The 22,185-nt window shown below is 47.9% G+C and overlaps 1 protein-coding gene across 1 annotated transcript; it reads right to left on the bottom strand.

The window, feature by feature from the left end:
* Nucleotides 1-10: 10 nt before the first annotated feature.
* On the bottom strand, nt 11-22,169 carry LOC117434964 (receptor tyrosine-protein kinase erbB-2-like). The gene is made up of 27 exons (XM_034057719.3): nt 21,920-22,169; nt 15,970-16,121; nt 15,481-15,649; nt 15,109-15,243; nt 14,678-14,743; nt 14,282-14,394; nt 13,763-13,904; nt 13,353-13,469; nt 13,150-13,276; nt 12,975-13,048; nt 12,315-12,405; nt 11,949-12,148; nt 11,671-11,803; nt 10,162-10,252; nt 9,894-10,051; nt 9,676-9,723; nt 6,853-6,991; nt 6,558-6,680; nt 4,592-4,690; nt 4,324-4,509; nt 4,041-4,196; nt 3,771-3,846; nt 3,053-3,199; nt 2,830-2,927; nt 2,489-2,671; nt 1,875-2,256; nt 11-1,650 (listed from the first exon to the last, which is right to left on the bottom strand). The coding sequence occupies exons 1-27, from the start codon at nt 21,990-21,992 to the stop codon at nt 1,283-1,285; spliced, it is 3,846 nt and encodes a 1,281-aa protein (XP_033913610.3). The 5' UTR covers nt 21,993-22,169; the 3' UTR covers nt 11-1,282.
* Between the last annotated feature and the right edge of the window lie 16 nt (nt 22,170-22,185).

Here is a 22,185-nt window from a genome sequence, read left to right as displayed (position 1 = left end):
CCAACAAACATAAAAAAAAGTCTATTTAATTTCCATCATCCAAGCTGTACAATTCTAAATAAGAAATGCAAGTAAAAAGTATTACTGACTGGCAGCTGAAGTACAAAATTATCAACCCCTCCCAATGGGAAACGAAGCAAACACAGTTACAGGCCATTTGTTTTGATAAGATTCCTAACATAGTGTGAAGTGTGAGCAACAGCATAAAAAAATTAATGCCCCAAAGTGCCTACAGCAGTAATTCATAATATCTACATTTTGTAGTAAAAAAAAAAAAAAATTTACAGGTATAAAATATACAGTTTTCTGTTTTTACAATTTGTTCAAATGCATTGGAAATATAGCAGTGTCTCCAGTGTGACGCTCCAGAGCTGCCTTTGGCAACAAAAATTAGAAAACAAAACCAAAAAAAACCTCCCTTTGAATGGTGCACAATACCTCTGTTAGGTATACGTTACATGTCCAAGGCGTTCAGTGCCTATTTATCTATCGTACCTGTATTTATTATTCAATCATTTATTTATTGAGTTTGTTACTCAGTACCTCAGTATGCATGTGTATAAATATACAAGAAAGGCCCGGCCGTCCTTCAATTGAAACGCCACATGGTGCTGTCAGGGAAGCATTTCAGAGATCTGTAGTAAGTGAAGAGGGAGTTCCTCTTCTTAGGTGATTAATGTGAAGACAGGTCACCCCCAGGGTGTTGCTACATGGTGGTCACTATGACTGTTAAAATGCTTTCAGGAACTGTGGATTTGTTTTCTGTTATACAGATGTGACTGGTCTAATCTATAGTGGTAACTGCTAGTTTTTAACAGTGGTAGCAATTAGCTGCTGATGCTGAGAAGGGGATTTCAGAGAACAGTTTCCCTTTGGGATGCCATTGAGATATGTGAGCCAGAGAAAAGCCTCTTGATGCTCCACTGGGATGGTTCTGTTGTGTAATAAAGGTCTGTGCCACTGCAGTCCCATTATGACACAGTGCTGGATTGAACGCCATTCCTGCTTATCAGGTAAATAATGATAAGCAAGCATTGCTCATAAAAGGCAGAATAGAGTCAACATTACCCTGGTTACTATAGAGACTGAAAGCTGGACTGCGGCACTGAAAGAAAGGTGTGACACTTCCAGAGAATGCCAGTAAATGATCTCTTTAAGCCAGGAGGTGAAGCATGAAGGACTGCCAGCTCATTCAATCCCCTTCAGTGAGGAAGCCCCTCCTCCTCCTCCTCCTGGCCAATCTGCTCCCCACCTGCACAGCCCTGCCTTTCCTGCCAGTCTGTTAGGAGCTAGGCTCCTTTGCCCCACTCCAGGCCTCTGCCAGCCCCAGGTATTCAGGGTTCTCTGCTGTGACGGTGGTGAAGTTGTTTACCTGTGCAGGTGTGAGCCCCACGTGGGGCCTGCCAGCACGGTCCATGTCCCAGTAGTCAGGGTTATCAAAGGCAGGGGAGGTGCTGCCAGGGGGCCCCTGCGGGCTCAGGTACTCGGGGTTCTCCACTGCGCCCCCGAACCCGTTGGGCAGGTGCTTGCCTCCCTCCCTCGAGGAGCTCTGCCGGGGCACAGGGCACGGCCGCTCCAGAGTCCAACTGCCCTGCCGTGCCTGAGCCAGACTGCTGGAACACACGCTCCCATCCGCCTCGTTCATATACTCTGACAAAGACAAGCAAACAGCAAGTACTGAGAGCTGTCCTGTGGGAATGTTCACTCCCACACAGACACAGATACAGACACAGACAGAGATAGACACAAATGCATACAGGCAGAGATAGGGATAGACACAGATACATACAGACACAGATAGAGATAGACACAGATGCATACAGGCACAGATAGGGATAGACACAGATTCATACAGACACACACAGCAGACTCACCAGGCTGGGTGACTGTGGAGGCAGGGGTGATGTAGCCGTCGATCTCCAGGTCTCCCTCAGTGTCCTGCCCCAGGCTTAGTGTAGGGTCCTCACAGTACCGTTGCGCTGTGCTGTTCAACCTGCAGGGGGCGTTGTGGGGCAGTGGCCCTGCTGCCCCATCTCCCTCCAGAAAGACAGAGTCTGAGTACCCCCCTGCAGAGCGCTGGGAGACGCTGCGGGCCAGAGAGGGGTACGGACTCCACCCCCCTCCTGACACTGAGGGGTACTGGCCACGCCCACCACGAGGGAGTGTGGGGTACTGGCTCCGCCCCAGAGTGGTGACTGAGGCGTACAGGCTCCTCCCCCCTGAAGGCCCCTCCCCCTCCAGAATGTGTTCGTTGCTCTATGGAACAGGAAAGTCACCATTAGAGAGCTCTCACAAGTCTCCACACAGCATTAACTAAAGACAATTCTAAACTGGGCCGTAGATTCTTTATTCAGATTTCACATTAGAAACGGTCATATCCCTCTGTGTTCTAGATCACGCCCACATTAGAGATGGTCATATCCCTCTGTGTTCTAGGTCATGCTCACATTACAGGCGGGCATATCCCTCTGTGTTCTAGATCACTCACCCCATTGGACGGGACCCTGGTTCTCCTGTTGGCGGACGGTTCTGTTCCGGTTCCAAAGAAACCCGGCTGGGGGACGAGGTACTCCTCAGCATCCAGGAGCTCCTTGATGTTCTCCTCCTCCTCCAGCAGAGTGCGGAAAAATTTACTGTCGACCGGACTCGCCAGATTCATCTGCTCATCATTCTGAGAGAGAGAGAGTAAAAGAAAAGGTTGAGGGTCTAGGCTTGGACAAGCACTGCTGTAAGTGTCAATGCAATTTCAATGCTTACTACTATCCAGCTCTCTGCAACTCATGCTCACTGCCTCACCAGCCCCCCCCCCCCCAATTCCCCCCACCCTACCTGGATGACCACAAATCGGGGCGGATCTCGCGCCATGCCACTGAACTCTGTCACCAGCTCTCGGAACCTGGGCCGGCTCTCTGGGTCAATCATCCAGCCTGAAAATACAAACAGAGAGCCAGAGATTCACCTGGAGCTCAACTGAGACTAACCCTAACCACAGCAGTGTGGACACAGCAGGTCAGTTAAACACACAGCCAGGGTGATACTGCGGGTCACTCACACTTCACCATGATCATGTAGACGTTGATGGTGCAGATCAGGGGCTGGGGGAGCCGCTCGCCTCCCTCTAGGAGTTCTGGGATCTCTCGAGCTGGGATCAGGTCATATGGCTTCGCTCCGAAGGTCATTAGCTCCCAAACGGTGACCCCTGGTGAAACAGACCACCGGAGTATTACTTTAATCACTATGGGAGTAATGTCTTTCCCAAAATGAAAGTTTTCCATATACTTAACGAAAAACTGACAAATTGAAAAATGAAATACCGTGCTACTTTTATGGTTTCCAGTAGACTTTTGCAATATCATTTGTAGTTTCTTTGATTACATGATGTTAAATAAAAAATCTGTATTGTGATTGTATAATTTTTATATTTTAAATTATTATTATTATTATTATTATTTGTTTAATTTGGCAGACGCCTTTATCCAAGGCGACTTACAGAGACTAGGGTGCAGAGTCACTTACAACTACGTCTCACCCGAAAGACGGAACACAAGGAGGTTAAGTGACTTGCTCAGGGTCACACAATGAGTCAGTGGCTGAGGTGGGATTTGAACCGGGGACCTCCTGGTTACAAGCCCTTTTCTTTAACCACTGGACCAATCCTAAAATTCTAGGTGATGCAAAACATTTAGCCACAGCTATAGGTAACTAAATAGTAGCGAAACACAAGCCAAAACAGCTGTAGTCAGTGCTGCTCTAGTCAGTACACTGCATACCGTAACTCCAGACATCACTCTGGTGTGTAAACTTCCTGTGTAGAATCGACTCCAGAGCCATCCACTTTATTGGGACCTGCAAACAAAGAGGCAGGTATCAGTGGGCTGGCCCACAACACATTCCATCATCATTGACCAATCTCATTGCTTACAGGCTGTCTTGAACTGGGTTTAAGCACCAGGAATAAAGGGTCTCCCTGTGTGGAGCCACACCTTTCTTGATCATTGTTCATCTTTGTTACTCGGCTGATATATTGTCCCAGCTCGTACCTTCCCTCCGTCAGCGTGGTATACCGTCTCGTCGATATCCAGCAGTCGTGCGAGACCAAAATCAGTGATTTTCACGTGGTTGGGGTTTTTCACCAGCACATTGCGGGCTGCCAGGTCCCTGTGCACCAATCGCACTTCCTCCAGGTAACTCATGCCCTGGAAACACAAAGACAGACTGTGACTCCCCTGAGCCCTGATTAACATATCAGACAGTTCTCTCTCACAACCTCCCTCTGCTCAATGTGTGCTGATGGGTTTGTGTATGTGTGTGTGTGGTTCATACCTTGGCGATCTGCACACACCAGTTGAGCAGGTACTGGGAGCCGATGTGGTCCTTGTTCTCTCTCACATAGTCCAGAAGGCAGCCATAGGGCATGAGCTGAGTGACCAGCTGCACTGTGGAGGTAAGGCAGATCCCAAGCAAGCGGCACACGTAAGGACTGGCAACCCCGGCCATCACATACGCCTCCTAGTGGACAGAGAGAGGGGTTACCGCCTCACACACGCACACACACACCCTCTCGCACACACCGCCTCGCTCTGCCACTCACATCCAGGATCTCCTTGTTGGCTTTGGGCGATGTGTTCTCCCGCAACACCTTGATAGCCACAGGGATCTTCACATGCTCTCCATCCGGAGCCCAGATTCCCTGCAGATGAACGGAAGAGGAAAGGAGGAGAGGAGAACCAGATGTTGTTATACAGCACAGCTCCTCACAGCATTATACAGCACAGCTTCACACAGCATTATACAGCACAGCTTCACACAGCATTATACAGCACAGCTACACACAGCATTATACAGCACAGCTTCACACAGCATTATACAGCACAGCTTCACACAGCATTATACAGCACAGCTACACACAGCATTACACAGCACAGCTTCACACAGCATTATACAGCACAGCTTCACACAGCATTATACAGCACAGCTTCACACAGCATTATACAGCACAGCTTCACACAGCATTATACAGCACAGCTTCACACAGCATTATACAGCACAGCTACACACAGCATTATACAGCACAGCTTCACACAGCATTATACAGCACAGCTTCACACAGCATTATACAGCACAGCTACACACAGCATTATACAGCACAGCTTCACACAGCATTATACAGCACAGCTCCTCACAGCATTATACAGCACAGCTACACACAGCATTATACAGCACAGCTTCACACAGCATTATACAGCACAGCTTCACACAGCATTATACAGCACAGCTTCACACAGCATTATACAGCACAGCTACACACAGCATTACACAGCACAGCTTCACACAGCGTTATACAGCACAGCTACACACAGCATTATACAGCACAGCTTCACACAGCATTATACAGCACAGCTTCACACAGCATTATACAACACAGGAACAGCTCCTCACAGCATTATACAGCACAGCTTCACACAGCATTATACAGCACAGCTTCACACAGCATTATACAGCACAGCTACACACAGCATTATACAGCACAGCTTCACACAGCATTATACAGCACAGCTTCACAGAGCATTATACAGCACAGCTTCACACAGCATTATACAGCACAGCTTCACACAGCATTATACAGCACAGCTACACACAGCGTTACGCAGCACAGCTTCACACAGCATTATACAGCACAGCTTCACACAGCATTATACAGCACAGCTTCACACAGCATTATACAGCACAGCTTCACACAGCATTATACAGCACAGCTTCACACAGCATTATACAGCACAGCTTCACACAGCGTTATACAGCACAGCTTCACACAGCATTACACAGCACAGCTTCACACAGCATTATACAGCACAGCTTCACACAGCATTATACAGCACAGCTTCACACAGCATTATACAGCACAGCTTCACACAGCATTATACAGCACAGCTTCACACAGCATTATACAGCACAGCTTCACACAGCATTATACAGCACAGCTTCACACAGCATTATACAGCACAGCTTCACACAGCATTATACAGCACAGCTTCACACAGCATTATACAGCACAGCTTCACACAGCATTATACAGCACAGCTTCACACAGCATTATACAGCACAGCTTCACACAGCGTTATACAGCACAGCTTCACACAGCGTTATACAGCACAGCTTCACACAGCATTATACAGCACAGCTTCACACAGCATTATACAGCACAGCTTCACACAGCATTATACAGCACAGCTTCACACAGCATTATACAGCACAGCTTCACACAGCATTATACAGCACAGCTTCACACAGCATTATACAGCACAGCTTCACACAGCATTATACAGCACAGCTTCACACAGCATTATACAGCACAGCTTCACACAGCATTATACAGCACAGCTACACACAGCATTACACAGCACAGCTTCACACAGCGTTATACAGCACAGCTACACACAGCATTACACAGCACAGCTTCACACAGCATTATACAGCACAGCTACACACAGCGTTACGCAGCCCAGCTACACACAGCGTTACGCAGCGCTGTGCTCCAGCCTGACTGTAGGTCTCACCTTGTACACGGTCCCGAATGCTCCCGATCCCAACACTCTGACCTTCTTCAGCTCCGTCTCCTTCAGGATCCTCATCTGGGCCTGGTTTGGCAGGGCGCCGCTGGGGGTCAGGGGTTCCACCAGCTGAAGAGACATGACACCGTGTCAGAACCAACCTCGGAGACCTGCACACTGATCAATACTAGCCCCCCAGCCCCCAGCCCCCTGACCCCATGTCCCCCAGTCCCTCAGTCCCCCAGCCCCATGTCCCCCTGTCCCCCAGCCCCATGTCCCCCTGTCCCCCAGTCTCCTGTACCTCGTGCTCCTGCAGTAACCTCCTCAGAGTCTCCTTCCTCTTTAGATGTTTGCGTCTCCTCAGGTAGGTCACTAGCAGCGTCAGCAGGATGAGGAACAGCATGACCCCGCCCACTGCAGCAGCGATGGAGGTGCCTGGGCTGGAGAGGAGGAGAAGGTGTGAAAACTGCAATCTGATTGGGGGAGGTATGAAAAGCCACCAGGGAGATGGAAGAGGGTCAAAACAGCTGGGTTCATGTAGACAGAGACAGGGAAAAAAAGAAACGTAGTCAAACGCAACCACCAGAAATCAAAACGTCAAACAAATTTGACCCACTATTAGATGATCAAAACTAGCATCAAGAGAACGAAAGGAACAACATCCAGGACCCCATGAACAGTGCTGGCCAAGCAGCAAAAAATATTGAGAAACAAAGCAAGTTCTGTGTGCAGTCTGGACCCCCTTACAACAACAGTGTGCTGCCTTCCAGGAGCCTCTGTCACGCACATCACTGAGAACATGTACAGGCTCCTAGAACGAACAGGAGACGACCCGGTAGTAGTCGTCCACATCGGTACAAACAACATTGGAAGAGACCGACCAAGATCCTTGCTAGGAAGGAAATTAAAAGACAAGACCCAAACTGGTATTTTCTGAGATACTGCCGGCACCTTGCAAAGGATCATACGGACAGCTGGAAATAAATAATCTAAATGCATGGCTGAAAGGCTTCACCTTCCTTGAACATTGGACCACATTCTACAACAAGGACTATCTATATAGGCGGGATGGACTGAACTTAAATAAAAAGGGAACCAAGCTACTCTGAGAAAGGATCCTCGAGGAGGTTCAGAAGCATTTAAACTAGAAAGGATGGGGGGTGAAATCAACAAAAAAACAGAAGGGAGACTACATCAAAACAAGGGCAACGACTCAGGCAAGATAGCCATTAAATGTATTTATCTAAATGCTATAAGTCTCAGAAACAAAATGTTAGAACTTGAAGCTACTGCACTAACAAGTAACTACGATGTGATAGGTGTTAAGGAAACTTGGTTGTCTGAGAGTGATGGAGACGAATATAATATTAGTGGGAACACACTGTATAGGAAAGACAGGCAGGACAGAAGAGGCAGAGGGGTAGTGCTATACATCAAAAATAGTCTTGAAGCCCAGGTGTTAAATCTGGAAGAAAAAAACAATTCATAGGATGCACTTTTTTACACAAAGAATTGTGGGAGTCTGGAACCAACTCCCCAGTAATGTTGTTGAAGCCGACACCCTGGGAACCTTCAAGAAGCTGCTTGATGAGATTCTGGGATCAAGAAGCTACTAACAAAAAAAACAGCAAGATGGGCCAAATGGCCTCCTCTCGTTTGTAAACTTTCTTATGTTCTTAAAACTGCAATCTGATAGGAGGAGAAGGTATAAAAACAGCAACTAAGATGTCGGTTGGCACAAGCTTCACACCTCCATGCCAAGCTTTAAAATATAGCGTCACATAAGTGCGTGTGTTTGAATTGAAGGTAGGGTGTCTCTCAGTGGAGGCTGATGGCCAAAAAAATGGGGAGGCAGAAAAAAGGCAGAGTGCTTGGGGTCCATAAGGACCTTTTTATTTTATTGTGTTCCCATGTGTTGCTACAACTGTTTACGTAAGGTCTATGTGTTGTTTTAATTGTTTTTTGGGGGGGGTTATTTACATTTTGACTTTTTTTAAAATCTGTAAATTGCATTCCCTGCTTCAAGATGGCTTCCCATGTACCCGCATGGACCTCTCAGAACTACATTTCCCATCATCCTCCTGCTCACATATGTAACTGAGATGGATTTACCAGTGAGCAGGAGGATGATAGGAAATGTAGTTCTGAGAGGTCCATGCGGGTACATGTGAAGCCATCTTGAGGCAGGGAATGTAATTAAAAAATTTAAAGTGGACAAAATGTAAAAAATAATAATTAAAACAACACACACACACCTTACATAAACAGTTGTAGCAACACATGGGAACATGTAACACAATAAAACAAAAAGGTCCTTATAGTACCCGTTAAGATCCCAGCAAGCAGTAGAATCTTATTATTGCATTCTGACTGGCAACACTTTTCATATCTTAACATTTTACCCCAATCTGGCTGTTAAACACATTTTCTCCACTAGCCAACAGAGAAAAGAAAACAGTAGCCCATCATAGTTTATTCTAATGAACTTAACTGTTACACACTGCCAGCAAAAATGCACTGCATACAACAAGAAGATTGCATTTCAAAAGAGGCACAACTACAACCCTGTTGTTTCATCATTCTGCCATGCAAAAAAAGGGACTACGCCATGTCCATGTGAGCGAATTACAACAGTTACTGAAAAGGAAACAGGGCCAGCAAGACAGTTACTATTAGCTGCACCCCCGGTCAGCCAATCCACTGTCCTACCAACCACCCTGAAATGACCTGTTCTTAAATATACTGTGTTTGTAAAAAACTCCTGACGTTCTTTTAATTAAATTAAAAAAAAAACACTTTAAAACCTATATTTACCTTGAACTTGTAATCATTCTGCGGAGAAAAGTTAAAAATACAGCACTGCCATCGTACTGTAGGTAATAGCAGATAGGAGTTTGTAATAAAGGCTTGCCTCCTCTGAGGAAAATAAAACTCTCTGGGCTCCTCTCAGCAGCCAGAATTGTTGGAATGTGGACTCTAGGGTTTAGGGTTAAATGTCATTTTCTTACATTTTAAACAGGAATTTTGTTTTAGTTAGATTTTTTATTATTATTTTCTTTTTCACTTTGAAATTTTGAGGAGGCGCTGCCTCCCTTGCAGCCTCCACTGGTCTATGTGGTTTTACCCTGGTTTCTGGTTGATGGGGCAGCCCTTCTCATCCAGCGTGGAGCACCTGTAGGGAGACCATAATAATTCACAAACAGGTCATGGACAGAAACAAAATTTTGGATTGTGTGTGTGTGTCCATGTATGGGTGTATATGTGTATATGTATGCATGCGTGTGTGTGTGTGTGCATGTGTGTGTGTATGGATGTGCATGTGTGTGTGCGTGCGTGACTCACGTATGAGTGCAGTTGCTCTCGCAGGACTGGCACACGTTGTTCTCATTGGGATATTTCCAGATGGTGACGAAGTCCTCCCCCTTCACCCCGCTGGGACACCTCTCCACACAGGATAGCCCGTCCTGGAAGTGACCACACTCTACACACTGGTGAGCACCCTGCCAAGAGATGGGTCAAAGGTCAGGCCCTCCCCATAATGCCCCCCCCCCCCCCCCCCCCTGCACACGCCCACCCCATACCAGCGCAGTCCCCCAGGCTGCAGTCTTACCGGGCCAGTGCAGGTGTAGCTGTTGTTCTGTGGCAGACACTCCGAGTGGCAGGAAATACAGCGGGAGCCGTTGACATGCTCCCGGACATCCCTGCAGAACAAAAGCAATCCCTCGTCAGGGGCAGTGTCGGGGGCTTCTCTTACAGTCAGGAGCAGTGTCTAGGGCTTCTCTTACAGTCAGGGGCAGTGTCGAGGGCTTCTCTTACAGTCAGGAGCAGTGTCGAGGGCTTCTCTTACAGTCAGGGGCAGTGTCGAGGGCTTCTCTTACAGTCAGGAGCAGTGTCGAGGGCTTCTCTTACAGTCAGGGGCAGTGTCGAGGGCTTCTCTTACAGTCAGGGGCAGTGTCGAGGGCTTCTCTTACAGTCAGGGGCAGTGTCGAGGGCTTCTCTTACAGTCAGGAGCAGTGTCGAGGGCTTCTCTTACAGTCAGGGGCAGTGTCGAGGGCTTCTCTTACAGTCAGGAACAGTGTCGAGGGCTTCCCTTAGAGTCAGGAACAGTGTCGAGGGCTTCTCTTACATTCAGGGGCAGTGTCGAGGACTTCTCTTACAGTCAGGGGCAGTGTCGGGGGCTTCTCTTACAGTCAGGGGCAGTGTCGAGGGCTTCTCTTACAGTCAGGAGCAGTGTCGAGGGCTTCTCTTACAGTCAGGGGCAGTGTCGAGGGCTTCTCTTACAGTCAGGGGCAGTGTCGAGGGCTTCTCTTACAGTCAGGGGCAGTGTCGAGGGCTTCTCTTACAGTCAGGGGCAGTGTCGAGGGCTTCTCTTACAGTCAGGGGCAGTGTCGAGGGCTTCTCTTACAGTCGGGCAGTGTCAAGGGCTTCTCTTACAGTCGGGCAGTGTCGAGGGCTTCTCTTACAGTCAGGGGCAGTGTCGAGGGCTTCTCTTACAGTCAGGAGCAGTGTCGAGGGCTTCTCTTACAGTCAGGAGCAGTGTCGAGGGCTTCTCTTACAGTCAGGGGCAGTGTCGAGGGCTTCTCTTACAGTCAGGGGCAGTGTCGAGGGCTTCTCTTACAGTCAGGAGCAGTGTCGAGGGCTTCTCTTACAGTCAGGGGCAGTGTCGAGGGCTTTTCTTACAGTCAGGAGCAGTGTCGAGGGCTTCTCTTACAGTCAGGGGCAGTGTCGAGGGCTTCTCTTACAGTCAGGAGCAGTGTCGAGGGCTTCTCTTACAGTCAGGGGCAGTGTCGAGGGCTTTTCTTACAGTCAGGAGCAGTGTCGAGGGCTTCTCTTACAGTCAGGGGCAGTGTCGAGGGCTTCTCTTACAGTCAGGAGCAGTGTCGAGGGCTTCTCTTACAGTCAGGGGCAGTGTCGAGGGCTTCTCTTACAGTCAGGGGCAGTGTCGAGGGCTTTTCTTACAGTCAGGAGCAGTGTCGAGGGCTTCTCTTACAGTCAGGGGCAGTGTCGAGGGCTTCTCTTACAGTCAGGAGCAGTGTCGAGGGCTTCTCTTACAGTCAGGGGCAGTGTCGAGGGCTTCTCTTACAGTCAGGGGCATTGTTTTAGTATTGTCTCCTCTTACCCCTCATGTACGTTACATGACTTGACGCACTCCAGTCCACGCAGGAAACCATCACAGGAAACGCACTGGCTGGGTCCTGGCCCCCAGCAGCTCCCATTGGTGCAAAGGTGGTGACACTCTCTCCCCTCTGCCGCTGTATAGAGGAACAATCCAAAATCAACCAATCAGAGAGCCACATGCAGGTGAACCAATCAGTGATAAGTGGCATGCTACAGGAGGAGCTTAGGAAGAGGAATTAGCTGACAGCACAGGTAGTGATGTAGAGGAAGCTGTCATACCACAGAGCTCAGCTGCTTTGTTAGCACTCTGGATGACCTCTGGCTTCCGGTTCTTGAAGATGGACTCCCAGGGGATTGTGGGAGTGTAGCAGAGCCTGGGGTTCTGGTGGATCAGAACCAGACCCCCACTGACCTCCTTCAGTGAGCGAAGAGCCAGCGCCTCAATGTTCAGGTTCTGAACTCCCAGCGCAAACACACCTCTGGAGAGAGAGGGAGAGGGAGACAGTGTGAGAGGGGGAGGGAGAGTGAGAGTGAGACAGTGTGAGAGGGGGAGAGAGAGGGAGAGGGAGGGGGAGAGAAGAAGGGATGAGGAGAGATCAGAATGAATACAGTACGTATCAAATCAGGGTTAATATGACAATTCACCTGTACAGCATGCGTCCGCGAATCACAGCAAGGTTCGCAAAGACACTCAGATCAGTCCAGTTATCAGGCCAGGCTTCGATGTAAAGGAAACCTGAAAGTGAATCAGACAGTGTGGAGGACACAGGGCCCCTCAATAAGACAGTGTGGAGGACACAGGGCCCCTCAATAACACAGTGTGGAGGACACAGGGCCCCTCAATAAGACAGTGTGGAGGACACAGGGCCCCTCAATAAGACAGTGTGGAGGACATAGGGCCCCTCAATAACACAGTGTGGAGGACACAGGGCCCCTCAATAAGACAGTGTGGAGGACACAGGACCCCTCAATAAGACAGTGTGGAGGACATAGGGCCCCTCAATAAGACACTGTGGAGGACACAGGGCCCCTCAATAAGACAGTGTGGAGACAGGGCCCCTCAATAACAGTGTGGAGACACAGGGCCCCTCAATAAGACAGTGTGGAGGACACAGGGCCCCTCAATAAGACAGTGTGGAGGACATAGGGCCCCTCAATAAGACACTGTGGAGGACACAGGGCCCCTCAATAAGACAGTGTGGAGACAGGGCCCCGCAATAACACAGTGTGGAGACACAGGGCCCCTCAATAAGACAGGGTGGAAATACAGGGCCTCTCACTATGTCCGGAGCAGGAAGCTCTTACCTGTGATCTCTGTGAGGCTCTTAAACACATTCAGTTTTGTCGGGTCCAGGGCTGATGTGTTTGTTGCTGGATCACTGAATACAATAAAAAAGAAACATTAACGAACATGGCATCTGATTTATTTTCTCAGTAAGAATGAGGGCAGTGCTTGTCTGACACTGCTTGGAAGTCTCACCCCTGGAAAGTCTCGGGCAGGAAGGCCAGGTCCCCGAAGATCTTGGAGCAGCCGGCGAAGCGCTCGATGTTGGAGGAGTTGACAGCGAGGACCCCTCTGAGGGACTTCATCCCGAGACCATCACACACTGAGGAGCACAGGAGTCAGCAAGGGAATACACTTCATACACAATCACAGTGCAATCACATGCAAAGGGTGCTCACCTTTAGGACACGGGACGTTGCACTTTTCACACTTCTGCTCCCCGTTCACTATCACCTCCTGAGTGTCAGGCTGGCACACCAGAGTGCAGGAGCCCACAGTCGTGGCAAGATAATTATCTGGAGTGAGATGAGAGAGAGTGAGTGAGAGAGGGGGTGAGAGTGACAGGGGGTGAGAGGAGAGAGAGTGAGAAGACAGAGAGTGAGAGGGGAGGAGAGGAGGTCAGAGGTGAGAGGAGTGAGAAAGGGGGAGGAGAGGAGGTCAGAGGTGAGGAGAGGGGGTGAGAGGAGAGAGAGGAGAGAGAGTGAGAGAAGAGGGAATGACAGCGGGGAAGAGTGAGAAAGGTTAAGAAAGCAGAAATAAGAACGGAAGGGAGAGAGCAGGGACAGGAAGTGATACGTGGCAGACTCACATGGGCACTCAGAGACGCAGGTGGCTCCGAAGCTGTACTTCCTGTACTTGTTGGGCTCTGATTGGTAGGTGACAGTGTTGTAGACGGTCAGGGGCGGGCAGTTTTCCTTGCAGGTGCCGCTGTCATTGAAGTGTCGGCATGCCTGAGAGAGAAGCAGAGTGGTGCTCAGACACAATTACAGCAGCACAGCGTGGGGACAATCAGACAACTACAGCAGCACAGCGTGGGGACAATCAGACACAACTACCCGAGCACAGCATGGGGACAAGATAGATACGACTGCTGAAATATCGGATTCACGTTCAGTTTATAGTCAAGAACTTTGGGGTTCACTTTTATAATCAAGAATATGTTTCAGGGAAGATACAGCTCTATGACGTCTGTAAGTAGGGCTGACAGTGAGTGAATGCAGGGCTGCCATTCTGACAGTGAGTGAATGCAGGGCTGCCATTCTGACAGTGAGTGAATGCAGGGATGTCAGTCTGACAGTGTGGGTCTCTCAGTCTTGGTCTCTCTTACCAGGCAGTCAGTGTCCTTGGGTCCGGTGCAGCCGGCGGCACACTGTTGGTGGCAGCAGTCACTAGAAAGGGATCCCTTACAGCGCTGGCAGCCAGAGGCACACTGGTGAGTCACTGCAGAGGAAGGACAAGCACTGGCATTGATACAGCAGCGCATAAAGCATGTACAGCACTAACACCTACACACTTTAGCTAAAATAAAACACACATTTAACACACAGAGAATAAGTCAGACATAAAGACTGTGAGACATGCAGCTACACATGAGCACAGACATGTAGACAGACATGTGGACACACAGAGACAGGCAGACAGTCACACACACACACAAAGACATACAGAGACAGGCAGACACACACACACACACACACAGAGGACTGAGGCAGGACAGACTCACATGTCTGACAGTACTGCTCTCCATTCCCCCAGCAGGACTGATTACAGGCTGAAGAGCATGTCGCACCTGAGAGAGAAAGAGAATGTTCTTAAATTTCCCACCTTATATTCATTTATCCGTCCCCACTCACCCACTCACTCCCCCACTCCCCTACCCCCATTCCTCCACTCCCCTACCCTGCCACTCCCCCCACTCCTCTCACTCCACTACCCCCCACTCCTCTCACTCACCCCACTCCACTACCCCCCACTCCTTTACCCCCCACTCCGCTACCTCCCACTCCGCCACTCCCCCCACTCCCCTACTCCCCCCACTGCCCTACCCCCCCCACTCTCTCCTACCCCCCCACTCTCCCCACTCTCCCCACCTCCCCCCCCACTCTCCTCACCCCCCCCCCCACTCTCCTCACTCCGCTCTCTTCCCCTACTCACAGGTTGATGTCCGTGATGCTGTATCAATAGTCACATTGTATTTGTTGCCCTGATCCAGAATGTCTTTCCATTTAACAGTCTCTGGATAGCACAGCTGAGAATTCCCAGAAATCTTCACTGCTCCTAGCAGGATTTCTGTAGAACAGGAAAAAATAACTAATTCTACAGTATAATACACTGTCTCCCTTTCTCACTGGATATCAGTCTATCCCCCCGTCCCTCCCCGGTCAGGCTCCTCATCCTCTCTAACTCCCCTCCCCTCCCCCTCCCCCTCCCCCTCCCCTCTGTCTCTCCCCCCCCCGTCTCCCCTCTCCCCTCTCCCCTCTCCCCTCTCCCCTCTGTCTCTCCCCCCCGTCTCCCCTCTCCCCTCACCAGTCAGGCTCCTCATGCGGAGCTCTCTCAGCCCCCTGTTGTTCAGCACCGCCAGGGCAAAGGTGTCCTGGTAGAGCTGAGTGCCACGGATGATGCGCAGATTCTCCAGAGGAATGAAATCGACGACCGTGTCAGCGATGAGAACGTAGCCCTGCACCTCCGTGATACCCTAGAGAGAGAGAGAGACAGAGAGAGAGAGAGGAGACAGAGAGAGATGGGGGAGAGAGAGAGAGAGAGGATAGGAGAGACAGAGAGAGAGGGGGAGAGGAGAGGGAAGAGGGGGGAGAGAGAGGAGAGGGGAGACAGAGAGAGAGATAGGGGAGAGAGAGATCAGTGATGCCATATAGAGAGGGAGGGAGGGAGAGGAAAGAAGAGATAGAGAGCGAGGGAGGGAGGGGAGAGTCTGCTGCAGTGCTTCTCCACTCTCCAGCTGCACAGGCAGCACTGCTCCCCTCACAAACCCAAACCCAAACCCAAAGCCCACTGCACCTTGAGGAAGTCCAGGTCGAGCGCCCCCTGCAGGTGAGTGATCTCCAGGTTTCCCTGCACCACCTGGCAGCCAGTGTAGAGCTTCTTCAGAGTCTCGTACTGATTCTGCAGACTGGAGGGTAAAGCCAGCTTCATAAGAGTGCCCGTGCACACTGCGAGAGAGGGAGGGAGAGAGTGAGGGTATGAGGGAGAGAGAGAGGGGGAGAAAGGGAGAGGGAGAGGCAGTCTGAGAGAAATCTGTGTACACACACACACACACACACAGTGCCCAGCACCCATGCTCGGAGGGGGGGGGGGTGGAGGGAGGTATTAATAAGCCCTTGTCAGCTTTAATCTCTTCCTGATGACTTCCTGTGAGCGTGTGGTTCAAGTTCAAGCAGGAAAATGATACCGCATAACTTCCTGCCACACTTCCTGCGGCGGTGTAGGGTTATCCAGATTGTGAGTGTGTGTGTGTGGGGGGGGGGGGCAGTATTTATAGGTGTCCACCACGCTGGCCTCACTGAGAGGGACTCCATTCTCCCTCTCCCCAAGCATCTGCCTTCTGTTTAAATCTATGAAACTATCTGCCATCAAGTAAGCTCTCGGCATACTGAAACACACTTTGTCATAACTTCGTGTTTCAAACATACTTTTTTTTTTTTTTTTTTTAAATGTATCTCATGCACCTAATCTAATGATTTCATCAACTGCACTTGGTGGCTTGATAGTTAGTAATTCGTTTTCAATAATAAAGGATGTTCGTGGAGCCGCCCCTCCCCCCGTCCCTGCTGGCACGCGCCCCTCTCAATGCCTCTCTGTGACTTTGTGTTGCACATGAGGAGACAGTGCGGGGGAGAGGGTCACACAACCCTTTTATACAGTCATCCGCTCCACAGCCCCCCCACTCTCTCTCTCTCTCTCTCTCTCTCTCTCTCTCTCTCTCTCTCTCTCACACACTCCCTCTCCGATCCCTGCTCGACACTCTCTGGATCACAATGCAGTAAAAGCTGCTCTAATATACTAGTCTTAGAGACACATTCTGTGCATGACTGTACATGGTATCATAGCAACAGGCCGGAGCCGAAAGCCAGATTAGAGAGTTACCCCTCCCGTGTCTCTCCAGCAGCGGGGAGGGGCTGCGGGAATCAGGGGGCAGACAGACCCCTGATGTCCTGCAGGGAGGCCCACTCCACACCCCTTTGGTCTTTGGTCCGGGCCCTGGTGACCACTCTGGCATCTTTCTAAATTAAAAATGTGTAAACTTTATTCAAAATGATTTCAAAGTTGCAGTTTAGAGTAGTGGTTAGGTCTCTGAACTCTTGACTAGAGGGTTGTGGGTTCAATCCCAGGTGGGAGACACTGCTGCTGTACCCTTGAGCAAGGTACTTTACCTAGATTGCTCCAGTAAAAACCCAACTGTATAAATGAGTAATTGTATGTAAAAAATAATATAATTATATGTAAAAATAATGTGATATCTTGTAACAATTGTAAGTCGCCCTGGAAAAGGGTGTCTGCTAAGAAATAAATAATAATAATAAGAATTTTCTTCATACTATAAATGTGTCTTTGCTAACAAAACACTCATTCCCGCAGTTCGCCGCACCCCTAATCTCTCCCTGGCGACACACGAGCACTGAGCCCTGCAATAACACAATCGCACAACAACCCAAAGGCTTTTGTTGTTTCCTGACTTTCAGTTAAAATCAGACTGGAGAGACAGACTTAACCTGTTAGACATGTCACACGCACTCTACTGCAGTAACAGAGCACGCTTACTCTCTAGATATCACACGCTTACTGTGTGCAGTACTATCACACTGTGACTGTGTGCAGTATTATCACACTCTTACTCTCTGGAGTACCCTAAATCATTCAGTTCTCCATGTGATGCCTCTTTTCCACTGTTCAACTGAACCGTGCCAGAGCCGCACTGACCTCTCACGGTGGGGTTAAGTGACGTCACATGCTACTGACGTCACACACAATGAAAGACAGTTGTTATTAATTATTATTGTTAATTAGCTTGGTTTGCCAAAAGATGCGCAAACAAATGGTGCTCAAAAAAGGATTTTGAAACTCTTGCCTATATATTTCCCTGGCCTTGTAGGGAGTAACTGGCTTTTAATAACAGAGCGCAGCTGTGGCCTTGGAGGGATGATAAAACCTTTGTTTCTGCTTAATAAGCTGTTTTGAGCCTATATACAGACTGTAATCAAACCAATTAAAACAGGTTCTAAAACTATTTACTTTTGTTAAAACTGACACGCTATAACTAGGTAAGTGTCACGGAACACCTAATAATACACTATAGAAATGGAAAACGCAGTTATTTTCTGATGAACATGCGCCCTGTGTGGGGCGGTGTCTGATCCAGTGAAATTTCGGTGAAACATGAGATTGTACATTCCCAGGTGAGAAAAGAAATGCCCCATTGTGGTCCAAGTGAAATCAATGTTATCAAAATAATTAATACTCTATAAAGAAAAGGAATTGTTCCCAATGTGTTACAAATAGGCTATTAGTCATGCACGTACTATTTTAGTATTTATTTAGCATATAAGAACATAAGAAAGTTTACAAACGAGAGGAAGCCATTCGGTCCATCTTGCTCGTTTGGTTGTTAGTAGCTTATTGATCCCAGAATCTCATCAAGCAGCTTCTTGAAGGATCCCAGGGTGTCAGCTTCAACAACATTACTGGGGAGTTGGTTCCAGACCCTCACAATTCTCTGTGTAAAAAAGTGCCCCCTATTTTCTGTTCTGAATGCCCCTTTATCTAATCTCCATTTGCAACCCCTGGTCCTTGTTTCTTTTTTCAGGTCAAAGAAATCCCCTGGGTCGACACTGTCTATACCGTTTAGGATTTTGAATGTTTGAATCAGATCGCCGCATAGTCTTCTTTGTTCAAGACTGAATAGATTCAATTCTTTTAGCCTGTCTGCATACAACATGCCTTTTAAACCCGGGATAATTCTGGTTGCTCTTCTTTGCACTCTTTCTAGAGCAGCAATATCCTTTTTGTAACGAGGTGACCAGAACTGAACACAATATTCTAGGTGAGGTCTTACTATTGCATTGTAAAGTTTTAACATTACGCCCCTAGATAAAACATAGTGATCATTTTTATAGTTAAAGTTCCAGTTTTTAAAATATTATGATCTGCATAATAGATAATGTAATTAACATGGGGATATTAAAAGGAAAAGGGTTGTAAAGTTTAATAGACCACAAGAATAGTAAAGAAAGATAGTATTTGGATGAGTGTTATTAGTGAGGATGGATGTGTGAGAGGAGTGGGAGCAATAAACCTGTGGTATGAATGTGGAGAAGGTCAAAGTGGGCGGGTATACTAACATACAACCTATAGGACATAATAAGTTATGCATTAACAATAGTTTTAAAAAAAAATAGATTACTAATGATAAGGATTAAATGTTTAATTATTTTCTTTGTGCAAAAGGATAAAACACACAATGTTTCTGGATGATCAGGAAATAGTTTGGATCCCACTTAAAATAGTAAGGGACCATAGAAAACAATTGGGTCGGCTTTTGCAGCAACAGCTGAACAGACCTGACAACCTAAGACAGACCCATCACGCTGCCCAGGTAAGCATGTTTGAACCCTTGGCGTTTGGCCAGGGTTCAGAAGGGGGAATTATGTAAGGATTTTGAAACACTTGCCTGTGTATTTCCCTGGCCTTGTAGGGAGTAACTGGATTTTAATAACTCAGAGTGCAGCTGTGGCCTTGGAGGGATGATAAAACCTTTCTGCTTAATAAGCTGTTTTGAGCCTATATACAAACCGTAATCAAATCAATTAAAACCATTTACTTTTGCTAAAAGTGACATGCTATAACCTTAGGTAAGTGTCACGGAACGCCTAATAATACACTATAGAAATGGAACACGCAGGTTTTTTCTGATGAACACACGCCCTGTGTTCCAGTGAAATTGCACAAGCTGTTACTGTACCATAATCCTTTGTTCCTTTCCATTATGCAAGCCGTTGCTTATGTTGCCCCTTTAAAAAGGTAAAGAAATCATTGAATTTGTCTGTAAACATTGTGTGATTTTCCTGTGTTTAATGTAAGCTCTGAATCAATACTAATGAATACAAAATGAATACAAAAATAAGTCACTATCCAGGGCACAGGCACTGAGAGACTGGAATCTGATTGGCTCTGGCAGTTTACTTTTTACTGTTTATGAAGTCACACACCTTGTAATAGACATTTCAAAGGTCAGCAACTCAGGTTCAGTGGCTACAGGATCGCTGCGCTGCACAGTTCAGCCCAGCCCCTCCCCTCCCCGCCCCCCCTCCTCTCATCTCCCCTCTCCCCCTCCAGTTCACCACTGTGTTTGTTCCCAACAAGAGCACAGCGATCTTGTAGCCACTGAACCTGAATTGCTGACCTTTGAAATGTCTGTTACAAGGTGTGTGACTTCATAAACAATAAAAAAGTAAACTGCCAGAGCCAATCAGATTCCAGTCTCATTGATCTCAGTGCCTGTGCCCTGGATAGTGACTTATTTTTGTATTCATTAACTTACAGAATACCTTCATCCTTCCAGTGTCACTGCAATCCCAGGGCCTTTAGAGTAAACATTAAATGATTTTCATACATTAACCAGTGTCACTTCACTACGCTTTTGCTCCACTAAAAGGGTTATGTTTGTTTTGTAAGTGAAATTGTTATTAACTCTTTATGTCATGCCTATACGAATCAAAGAGAATGAACAAAGCAGGCTAAACAGGGAATCCATGCTTTGAAGAATGGAAACAAGCTCAGCTGCCATATAGGTTGGCTTGGTGAGAAAGTGCATGCTGAATTATTATGAATTCGCTTGCCCCTCCTGGTGTTTTGCAGACAGGCCCCCTGGCCTGTGAGAGAAGCCGGTCTCCAGACCCCTGGCACACAGCCGGATCCTGTTTGATTCCTCTGCTTGACATCACTGGCAGCAGTGTGGAGTAGTGGTTAGGGCTCTGGACTCTTGACCGGAGGGTCGTGGGTTCAATCCCAGGTGGGGGACACTGCTGCTGCTCCCTTGAGCAAGGTACTTTACCTAGATTGCTCCAGTAAAAACCCATCTGTATAATAATCTCGCCTCATAGCACTCTTTTGGAGGCTTCTAATTAAAGCAACAGTACCAGCCCCCTGCCAGTCAGCTACATAAGAGCCGATTCCAGCTTGATGCTGTTATAATCTACATACCAGACCTGGGACTGTATTCTTATAGTGGTCTTTTAATCAACATGTAATACATATTTATTGATTGATTGATTGATTGATTCATATTGTGTCTGGTGGCTAACTCCGTTTTAGAGAACACTTCGGCTAAGAGAACACTTCGCTTGCTTTCCGAGGAGTGTTCTCTTAGCCGGAGAGTACTGTGCCTGCATTACTGCTGTGAATTACTGGTGTGAACACTTATTTAAATACACTGCATATACGCGCACATGCCCCCGTCATATGCCCAACCACTACTGTAAACACACAATTCAAACTGCCAGTGTCCTGCCCTAACCTTGTCCTATCAAAAATTGAAGCACTTCTATAAATATACATACAAATGTACGTGCAACATCAATCAATCAATTACTTGTATTGGCTCCACAAATGCCAGTTTTCTTTAGACAATAAAGGCATTCCTTGTGCAAAGTTGCGTATCACCGGCGCTGCTTGCGCACAAGACGCGATTTTTGTTTACTGCCGCGGTTATATTGCTGCTGTCAGTCAAGCTGCAGAACAGGTTTTCAATCCAGCCTCTACTGCACACTTAAAATAAGCGATTCGATTAAAAATTAAACTCTCACATTATGATGTTTTCAGCTTCCCTGCTATACAGAGTATCCACCACCCGAACAACACTTTCACTATCTCACTAAAGCCTACATTACAGACCCCCAGTATGTTTGTAAACATACTTTACAAACTGTGCCCCTAAACTTTCAACATCACCCACCTTCTCTGCCGCGAGCGCCCGCAATCCCTGTCAAAAACGTCACAATCAGCACCAAACTTCTGACAAACTCCATCGTGCCCGCACCGCCTCTATTGCATGATTTTCAGATTGATTGTTTTACGATTTGTTTCTCTTCTGTGTGTGTTTTTTTTTTCTTTCCAGCACTTTATTTTTTTTGGTTTTAAATCCCAGCACTTCCTCGTCTCCTTGTGGTTCCCGGGGAGCGGGTACGCGCGGCGCGCTCTGCGCTGGGTTTGGGAGTGGCA

This window comes from Acipenser ruthenus, chromosome 28, assembly GCF_902713425.1.
Source record: "Acipenser ruthenus chromosome 28, fAciRut3.2 maternal haplotype, whole genome shotgun sequence".
In the NCBI taxonomy this organism is placed as follows: Eukaryota; Metazoa; Chordata; class Actinopteri; order Acipenseriformes; family Acipenseridae; genus Acipenser; species Acipenser ruthenus.
The sequence above is the reverse complement of the archived record's forward strand: the minus strand, read 5'-3'. Positions and strand labels throughout refer to the sequence as shown.

Bases quoted from the DNA above. Each gene is read 5' to 3' on its own strand.
- LOC117434964 (XM_034057719.3), bottom strand. From the start codon at position 21,992: ATGGAGTTTGTCAGAAGTTTGGTGCTGATTGTGACGTTTTTGACAGGG. The intron at 14,744-15,108 runs GTGAGTAGGGGA...TTTCTCTCTCAG, and splicing joins AGCATCACGGACATCAACCT to GTGCGACATGCTCTTCAGCC. The intron at 10,253-11,670 runs GTAAGAGGAGAC...TTTGTTCTGCAG, and splicing joins TCATGTAACGTACATGAGGG to GGATGTCCGGGAGCATGTCA.